At 48.3% G+C, this 9369-nt stretch overlaps 1 protein-coding gene across 2 annotated transcripts; it reads left to right on the top strand.

Moving 5' to 3' along the window:
* On the top strand, positions 1–1213 carry DPYSL2 (dihydropyrimidinase like 2). 2 transcript variants are annotated; one of them, XM_031556741.1, is made up of 2 exons: positions 1–60; positions 719–1213. In XM_031556741.1, exon 2 carries the CDS (start codon positions 738–740, stop codon positions 1116–1118), a length of 381 nt encoding a protein of 126 aa, XP_031412601.1. In that variant the 5' UTR covers positions 1–60; positions 719–737; the 3' UTR covers positions 1119–1213. The 2 variants fall into 2 exon arrangements, with proteins under 2 accessions (XP_031412601.1, XP_031412600.1); XM_031556740.1 differs by lacking the exon at positions 1–60 and adding an exon at positions 107–358 and having other exon boundaries at positions 719–1211.
* Positions 1214–9369: the final 8156 nt, after the last annotated feature.

The following is a 9369-nucleotide window of genomic DNA, read 5'->3' as shown; positions in this document are numbered from 1 at the left end:
CAGGAGCCCAGCCGCGATCTCCGCCGCTCCCCGCCCTCCGGCTGCGCTGCCTTGAGAAAAGTGAGGAACAATAGGATTCCCGGAGCACTCCCCGACTCCACCATTGCGGGGCTGGGGGAGGTAGGAGAGAGGGTGGTGGGAGGAAGGAAGCGATCCTTTCTCCCCCGCGTGGGGAACACGCCTCCGGAGGTGCGGGGGCGGCTCGGGCTCCGCCAGCCTCTCCGCAACTTGTAGCGAGAGCAGCGCGCTGGAGGAGGCGGCGAGCACCGATGGGGGCCGTTGCTCCAACCTGATCGAGTCCATTTGCCAATTCACCACTCGCATCACTTCCGGATCGGTCCCCAGTTTCTGCTGCAGAGTGAGGATTTTTTTTCTCTCTCTCTCTCCTTCTCCCTCCCTCCCCATCTGGATGCTGGGAACTTGAACCCTCCTCCCTTGATTGCAGCAGGATCTGCCCCAACCTTCCCTCAACTTTGCACTGCATCAAAGAAAAGAGAGCGAGCCACAGACTATATTGTATCGATGGGGGCAGGGGATTTGCCAGGCACAGCCCTTTGCAATTGATGCTGCCGTGTCTCTAGGACCCTGAGCGATCTTTTTTTTTTTTTCTTCCTCTTTTTGCTTGTGTGCGTGTGTGTGTGTGTGTGTGTGTGTGTGTGTGAGTGTGTGTGTGTGTGTGAAGGATCCTCCTGGTTACCGCTGTTGTTATTCCCCTTAGCAGGGAGATCACACGAGCCATGGCTGAGAAGAAGCAGTCTGGCCGGCAAGGCGAGGAGGAAGAAGTGCCAGCCTTCTTCAAAAACCTGGGCTCGGGCAGTCCGAAGCCCCGGCAGAAATTCTGTGGCATGTTCTGCCCAGTGGAAGGCTCCCTGGAGAACAAGACCATCGACTTCGACTCCCTCTCGGTGGGCCGCGGATCTAACAAAGTGGTGGCAAAGCAGAAGGATGTCGCCCACTTGGGTCCGGATGCTCAGTCTGTCTATTCCAGACAGAGTGGGAAGGGAGGGGAACCATCTGTTGATTTCGGAAGAAAGGTGGAGATCAGGAGTGCCACTGGGAAGGAGGCACTGCAGAACCTGAATGACAAGGTGGGTGCACATGTGTGTGTGTGTGTCTGATACAGGGATGCAACTTGCACACGCAGTAGGCTGCAGGAGGGATGCATCATTTCCACCCTGCGGTTTCCTGCTTTTGTCACTTGCATGTATGTAGTGGTCAATGTCTTCCCCTAAAAAGCAGCATCTCTGCTACAGCCTTCTTGGCAGACCTTTAATGTTATCCCTGTGCTCTCTGCAGGTGTGTGTGTATGTGCACGGGGAGGAGGGCAGAAGAAGAAAGGAGCCCCTGCACACACAAACACCCTCCCTTTCCCCGCCCTGCCTTCCCATTTGGTGGTAGAGACTGACTTTTTTGTTTCCCCAGCACAACGGTAGCAAAATGCCCCACCCAGATACTGAATGCAGCTCACGGGAACAGAAACGTACTGTAAGCAAAAGAACATCAATGAGCCTCCACCCACAGGGATCGATTCCCTGCAGGTTTCTTCCAGGGGAAGCTCAGCAATGCACTCCTCCTCCTCCTCCCAAGGGAGGAGTGACCCATGGGAGCTATATTTCAGTACCAATTTTGATGAAGGCCTTTGGCTACGGGGGCAATTTTTGCCTCAGGAAAACGTGCCAGGACTTTAGCAGGAATGTGGTGTTCTCTCAAGAAATCTGCTGAACTCGTCCCAGTCCTTTAAGACTCCTGAAGCTATTTTCTCACTCTTTGTGTGTGTCATGGTATAACAAACCTATCCTTTTCCTGAGGCAAAAGCCTTTTAAGCCACGTGGTTCAAGCTGACCGTGCACAATTTTTTTCCCCCTCCATAAATAGATTTAAGCAGGCTTTATTCATATCCGAGCCATGAAATACTCAGTGTGCTCCTCTGACAATGCTGGCTCCTATGCATAGTCTGGAAGAGCTAGAATGAATGAAGCACCCACCAGCAAACTGGTAGATTTCTAGTAGTATTCTGGGATAGAGTTTCATTGAGTGGTGCCCCAGTGGGCTTAAAGAGCATTCCTTTCTTCTGAGCTTCTGAGATGAGCCTCTTGATTTTCACTAGTGATACAGTTTGCATACAGAGGGTGGGGGTTTGTCTGGAATTGGTAACATGGGCTCGTTCCCTGGTTTCACCTGCTGTCAGAAATGTGAAATGTTACCAGGAGCATTGCTGGGGTCTTACCCTCCCCACGTCAGACCCTTCTCTGATTCTTCCTACTACAGTAACCTGAGGGCTCCAGCCAGCCACGCTTATGTGTGTGAACAGCTGTGGTTTACTGTGAGATCACAAAGGTAGGCCCTGATTTTCAGAAGTTCTACACATCGACCTTTAATTAGAAGTGGGTGATGCTCCACGCCTCTTCTCATCAGGTCAAGGAAAAGTTTGCCTCCACTGATACCTGTGGCTTGATTTGAATATGGTTATGATCCTGCTCACCCTCTGTGGTTAATTAGTTGTCTTAGACTGGCAAAGGAGCACCTTAGGAATAAAGGCCTATGTATCTTGGGAAGTCAAAGGTTTTACAATTTGGGACATTTTCAGGACTGATTTGGAATACTTTGGTGTGTTGATGTCCGAAAAGATGCAAATGTAAACAGGTAACGTATTCATTCTGAAAAGATGAATTACTGTGTGGTTGAGGGGCACAGGATATTAAAACCTGCAAGTATAAAATGGCAAAAAATCAGGTATCTACACAGAATATTAATCACATTTTTGTTAAAGGGTTTTCTTTTGGTTCTATTTTTGAGGTTTATCATAGAATGTTAACTGTGAAGGTGTGAAATGATGGGATAGTGCAACACTGGAGTTGTTTCTTCTTACCTTTGTGTAGCACTGGTGCCAGTGGATTGTGCTGTGAGGGATTGTGTGCATCTGGGTAAGTGCAGTCTTCTATTAGTCTTGCTGTGGATTGGCACTTTATAGCGAGAGTGTTTTAGCTTTAATGGTTTTCCAGCTGACTGCATCTATAGCTTGAATCAGTGGTCAGAGTCTCAGCAAGTAAAGCTGGCTTTGCTTCAGTGCAATTAGTAGGAATGCATTTACAAAAAATGATCAAATACATTAAAATAAAGATACTGCAAGAAATGGCATTAAAGGCAGCACTGTATTAAAATCAGGTAGGAGTTGAAATGCTGAAGGCCTTCTGAAACTCTGCAACTGAATTTGGCCCAGTATTTTCAAACCTGCATTGACTGGATGTTATTTTCATGTGATGTGAATCTAAACTGTAGTGGAAAGAAATAGTATTCTAATAGATAAGATCTTGAAATTATACAAAATATTTTACAATGGGCTAGAAATCTTAATGCTTCGTTTTCTTTTTTTCTTTAACTTGAGGCTGAAAACATACAGGCATAGAGGATGGTTGGGTTCAGTGAAGATACATGGAAGTGTGTAGCCAGTGACTGGATCCAAGTGGGTTTAAAGCACAGTCATCCTTTCTGTCACTCTATAGAAAGATCTTGCATTAATCTCCATGGAAGTAATTAACAAAGCAAGAATGACAAGCTATTTTTTTATTGTTCAGGGGTCTTAACTTTCCAGAGGATAAAGAAAGGAATGTAATTATTCCACGTTAAATTTCAGTATATTGTTCTGCAGACACAGATAAGGGTAATCAAATCTATTTGTGCCTATTCTGGGCTATTCTATAGGCATCTATCACAGCCTTGCTTTATTGCCTCTGGGCCATGCTGCCTCATAATTCAGGGTTAAGACCATCTCTAGAGGCAGCAGGAAGGCTTTCTGTCTGAGTTTAAGCAGCTCCTCACAACGAGGCAGCGCGGCCCAGGCAACAGGCGGATACTTGGGAGATGAGGTGAGTTTGCTCCCTGCCTTCCAGAATTCACCACACTTCCGTCTCCAGTCTGAAATCCTTCTCACTGTCCCTGTTTGGATGGTTTCTGCCCGGTCCTGCAGCTGTTTGCTCAGTGTTGGAGCACTGCTTTGTGCTTTGAGGCTGTGCCTCCACTGGGCCAACGCTGCTGTGGTGAGGATGTCACATTCAAGCCCAGGGTTTGCGTGGATGAGACGACCAACATGCAGCCTGGCTTTCACCAGCTGGGGCAGGGAGCAGTAAGCTCATGGCCTGCTTTAATCTCATTTCTACAGAGCCTGAATCACAGCATCACAGAATGGCCTGGGTTAAAAGGCCCACAGCGCTCATCCAGTCCCAACCCCCTGCTGTGTGCAGGTCCCCAACCAGCAGCCCAGGCTGCCCAGAGCCACATCCAGCCTGGCCTTGGATGCCTGCAGGGATGGGGCATCCACAGCCTCCTTGGGCGACCTGTTCCAGTGCCTCACCACCCTCTGGGGGAAAAAACTTCCTCCTAATATCCGACCTAAACCTCCCCTGTCTCAGTTTAAAACCATTCCCCTTGTCCTATCAACCCCTGAATGGGTCCTAAGAGCCTTCAATCCAAACACAGGCCCTGGGACCACCCATCTTCAGATGCCAAACTTATCCACGTGATTTCCTGTGTGATAAGCCACTGTCTTCACCTTCTTTTGCTCTCTTGAAACCAGTCCATAGGCCTTTGGGATGTGTAGAGCACTGAGTGCAAACAATTGGTCTAACAGAAAAAAAAAAAGCTACATATGGGAAATAAAAATAACAAAAGTAGGCTAGGAATTATTTTAGAGCTGACACGAGAGGAAAGAATCCTAAAGCACCTGAAGCTTCGGGTGCAACTCTCACTAAAACCTTGAATCTCTCAGGGTCGTGGTTGGTCATTCCTGGAGAGGAGTGGTGGATGACACCACGGTCAGTGCCCAAAAATCACAGACTCCGGAGCACTGATGGAACTGTTGTGTAAAGCAAAGGCCTCGTTCCAGACAGCTGCAAATGCAGTTAGGATTTTAATTTGCCTGTAATTTCTTTAGTCTTGTTTCAACACTATTGCTTTCAAAATAATGATACAGGAGGGTGACTTGCACGATTTTCCAATGGAGCACAGTAATTTATCTGGCTACTAGAAAAATAAACCATAGGGGGGAAAAAATGATAATGAGCACAAATGTCACATTCCTCTGACTTCTCAGATTCCCCTCAAGCTATCAACATGCATGGCTGGAATGCACTGTGCGCCCAGGGAGCGGATCACCAAGTGGTCTGCAGTGCTATGCGAGGAATCCTCCGCTACCGCTCCCTCTGACACAGAAACACAGAGCAGAGGGCTTTGACACAAGGCCAGCTGATTTGGAAGGAAAACATAAACACGTTGGGCCAAATCCTATTCCTCCCAGTTTGGAGCAGAACTAATTTGGAGGTCTGGGCTTTCGGCAGCACCTGGTGAAACAGGGGTAGATGTGGTGCCTGGCAGCTCTGCGTGCCACCCTCGTGCCAGTGCTGGGGCTCATCTGACACGAGCAGTTTGTTTTTAGCAGGCATGGAGCAGTTGTGTAGCTCTGCCCCTCTCCTCCTGTGAGAAGGGATGGCATTCGGGAGCAGAGCTGTAGCAAATTACCAAAAATATCAAACTTTGCTACTGTAAGATTCACGTACAAATGCATTATCCTGTTCTTCAGTGCACCTCCTGGAGAGCTGGACTGATTCTTAGGGGGGAGAATGCAGGTCTGAGTGTTTCTGTGTCTGGAGTGATGACTGTGCTGTGCCCTACAGGTGGACACAGCTGGCTGATAGAGTGATAGCTGAGAGCCCAAGGCTTTGGCCTGTATTTCTGGGGAAGGGGAAGGAATGATAAGAAATGGTGTAAATCACCAAGAACAACTGTTTCTTGGACCCTGCTCTTGGTTTCCATTGTGCTGGAGGTGCTCATCTCTTTGCTCTGGATGTAAGGGAGGAGCAGTTAATTCTCATTTGTGGATCATTTTTTTAACTGACCTATTTGTGTGGCTGCAAAGTGAATTGCTCCCTCACAAACTCAGATGCTGTGTATTCAGAGGTTACTTCTCTGAGAAGTTCATGATTTCACAGTTGACCCCTATGGTCATTTCCATAGCATGCCACTTAATTCTGATTTTCTCCTGTAGGACAATAAAGCAAAGATGCCCATTGGCGAGGGTAGTTTATGTCTGTAATCGAATTTAATTTACAGAGATTAAGTAAGGGCAATTCTTTGGTAGCCTTTTAGGAAAGGCAGAATGTACTATCTCACCGAATCATCTGATTCTATCATTCTCTAGTACTCTGCCATGCACCAGCTTGCATTTCGTCTTCCCAGTGCTCAATAAGAAGCACTGCTGGTCCATAGGAAACTTCTGAAGTCATCGAGACTAAGAGCCAACGCAGCAATTGGCATGGCAGAATCAAGAGAGAAAACTAGAGCCTGACCAGTGAGTGCTTGAAGCCTTTAGCCCAGTCCTGCTGCCCCCAGAGCAGTGAGAAGAGCCTTTCTGGCCTGGGCAGTGGGCGATTCCCCAGCAGGGGTGAGGATTGTGAGCAGCCAGCAGCCCAAAGGGAAATGGAGAGGCTGTCGATGCACGAGTGCTAGAATTTCAGATCTACTTCCAGGGATGCTTTCAGTCCAACTCTGATCTCAATTTCTGTTACGTTTTTAAATGTCTATTTCTGTTTCTGAGTGTTAAGACTTCCCAGCAACGTGTCCTTCTGGAGAGACCTTTAAGAATTCAGTAGGAGTAAAAGCAATTGGTTGTTGCAGAAATTCTGTGGGATTTGTTGCAATGACACTAAAATGCCACAAAGAAAGAGAGACTTCTGGTATTTTTTCCCAGTGACTCTGCTGTGGGAATGATGCTCCCTGCTAGGTGCATGGTGGTCTCCCACAGACCACGTGAAGTTAAGATTCAGAGCTGATGGAGACTGGTTCCCATGCCTGTGATGATTTGTTTATTGCTGCTCCGAGACTCTCCTACTGTTGTGCAGTTCTCCTTCTCGACCTTTCCAGAAGGCACATTTAGACAGAGATATTCCTTTAACACAGAACTCTTCTGCATGCAGTCAGGGTGGGGCTGGGGGTTGGGCACGATGCGCTCCTCCCCTGCCCTGCCATTAAGTGAAGCTGTGCTCACATTGTGTAATTCAAGGTATTTCTGTTGCTTTGGGGTTCTTCCACCACTGCAATGACTGCTGCCAGGGCACTGGGCTGGGCAGCTGTCCTTCATGCTTCCGTTCTAGCAAGGAAGATCGGAGTATTCTCTATAGCACCTTATTAGCCCTCTCCTAGACCTGTGGAAGACCCAGTGTGCAAGCATTATCTAGAGCACCCATCACAGCACCTCAGCAGGTAATGGCACAGCATTACGGCAGTGAGACTGGATGTGAGGCTGCAAGGATTTATGGAGCCCAGTGCACTGCTGCTAACCCAGGAGCTGCAGCTGGCTTCTCGTAAGGATTCATCTTCCTAAATTTGACTTAATGGGAAGCGTTTATACACAAATGGTGGCTTTACTGGGAGAATGAATCAGCTTCTGTAAGAGACGTGGTGGTGCATCTCTGTATGACCAGGCTCAGTTCCCACTTGTTCTCATCTGGACGTCGTTCTGTGGCTTTGCTCGCCCGTGTTCATCCCTCCCAATTACATCTATCTCAGGGAAAGATGCACTTCTGGTCCTTTAGGCACACACTGAGCCGCAGAGATTTTAAAACTAGGTGCTGTGTAGATGCTGAATGTCAAACAACCATGGTTTCTAGCCACTTAATCTCTCCTTTTATTCTATGCTACTTAGGCTCTTGCAGCACGGTGATGGGAAGGAAAAGCTCAGAGTCACGTAAAGATTCATTATTTCTTTTTGTCACGATTGGATCCAAGTTATGGAAAATATTCCAAGTTCAAGAACTCCTGCTCCAAATTAGGCCCATATGCAGTAAGGATTACCTTTCCAAAAAGTATTTTAGATATGTTTGAGCAGGTGAGAATAGCTTTAGGAGTATTGGTGTGTTGCTGACCTCTTCCCTTTAGAGGTGCTTCTATTTCTGCTACCAGTGCTGTTGCTTCACAGCTTGGGAAAGAAATGAGCTGCTCAGGAATGCAAGTGAGTGCTGGAGATTGATGGTTTCCTACACCCATTGTTGTGTTCGTTTGTCTGTAGTGAATTTTCTGCTCTCAGGCAGGGTTTTGAGATGGTAGCTGGGCTTTGCACGTCTCAGATCCGCTGCTTTGATCACAGAATCATAGCATTGATGCTCTCTCAAACTCTTACTGTTGGCTTCCTTGATAGCTGCCGACACTCCGTTACCTGGCAAGCAAAGGCAAGAAGCCATTCAGAAACAAAAGTGAGGAGCAAAACCAGCATTAAAGAGAGAAAAGGCCCAGCTGCACTGCCTACGTGTAGGGATGTGGTGTAGGTGCTTTGAGCAAAAATGTGCCGAGGTTTCCAAACATCAGTGCAGACCAGAAAGTTGCAGGATATAACCCCTTTAATATTGTCAGTTCTAATCAAAATAAATCCCGGCAGGCTGACAAATTAATCATTTTGCTGCTGTCGTGATGAGACGCTTTATCATTAGCTACTAATTGGATACTAACTGATTGGCATATTAGCTATTTAAACAGTGCCTGCTGCCCCACCTATACTCAGGAAAAGCTCTTTTTTCCCTCATAGGCTCCTGTGAACTAACACACATGGAAGGTCCTGGTAGTCATCTGCTTGCACAGATGTTGCCTCTATAATGATTAACTGCAGCAGGGTCGTGACGGCTTGTGAGCAGCTTGGGTGTGTAAGGAGCGCTCTGTTGTGCGATAGGAGCAGCTTTGGTTTGCTTTGTGGGACGTGGAATTCGCACGTGACTGAGGGAAGGAGGTAAGTGCTGGTTGGCCATTATTGGGGCTGTCCCGACCCCCAGACACGGTGGGCTCGGGCTGATGTATTGGATGCCCCCTCCTGGATGTGTCCAAGGCCAGGCTGGATGGGGCCCTGGGCAGCCTGGGCTGGTATGAAATGGGGAGGTTGGCGGCCCTGCATGCGGTGTGTGTGTATGGGGAGGGCTGGAGATTCATAATCCTTGAGGTCCCTTCCAACCCAACCCTGTGATGCTGGGGCTCTCCAGAAGGCAGGATAGATGTGCAATGGGTCCCCATCACCTGTCCTGCACTGCAGCCACGAACCCATTTCTTTGTGTCGCACGTGCGAGGAAGGAGGGAGATGTGCTGCCTGATGCTTTTCTTTCCTTAAGAACAAGGACAGGGACACGGAAATCTCCCAGTGCGGCAGAAGCACTGAGAGCAGCACAAGGGCAGGAATCGCCCCACGGGCGCTCAGCTCGGCTGTGGCTGCAGGAAGGGGCTTCGTTCTGCGCCTTAGCGAGAAAGCAGAGCTGTCAGCTGGGATACGAAAGAGCCGGGAGCGGCTGCGCCTTATTTTTCCCCTTCTTCCGCTAAGGCGTCGGCAGCGCCAAGAAG

This window comes from Meleagris gallopavo, chromosome 24, assembly GCF_000146605.3.
Source record: "Meleagris gallopavo isolate NT-WF06-2002-E0010 breed Aviagen turkey brand Nicholas breeding stock chromosome 24, Turkey_5.1, whole genome shotgun sequence".
Lineage (NCBI taxonomy): Eukaryota > Metazoa > Chordata > Aves > Galliformes > Phasianidae > Meleagris > Meleagris gallopavo.
Note: the sequence above shows the minus strand (reverse complement) of the source record. Positions and strands in the feature narration are given on the sequence as shown.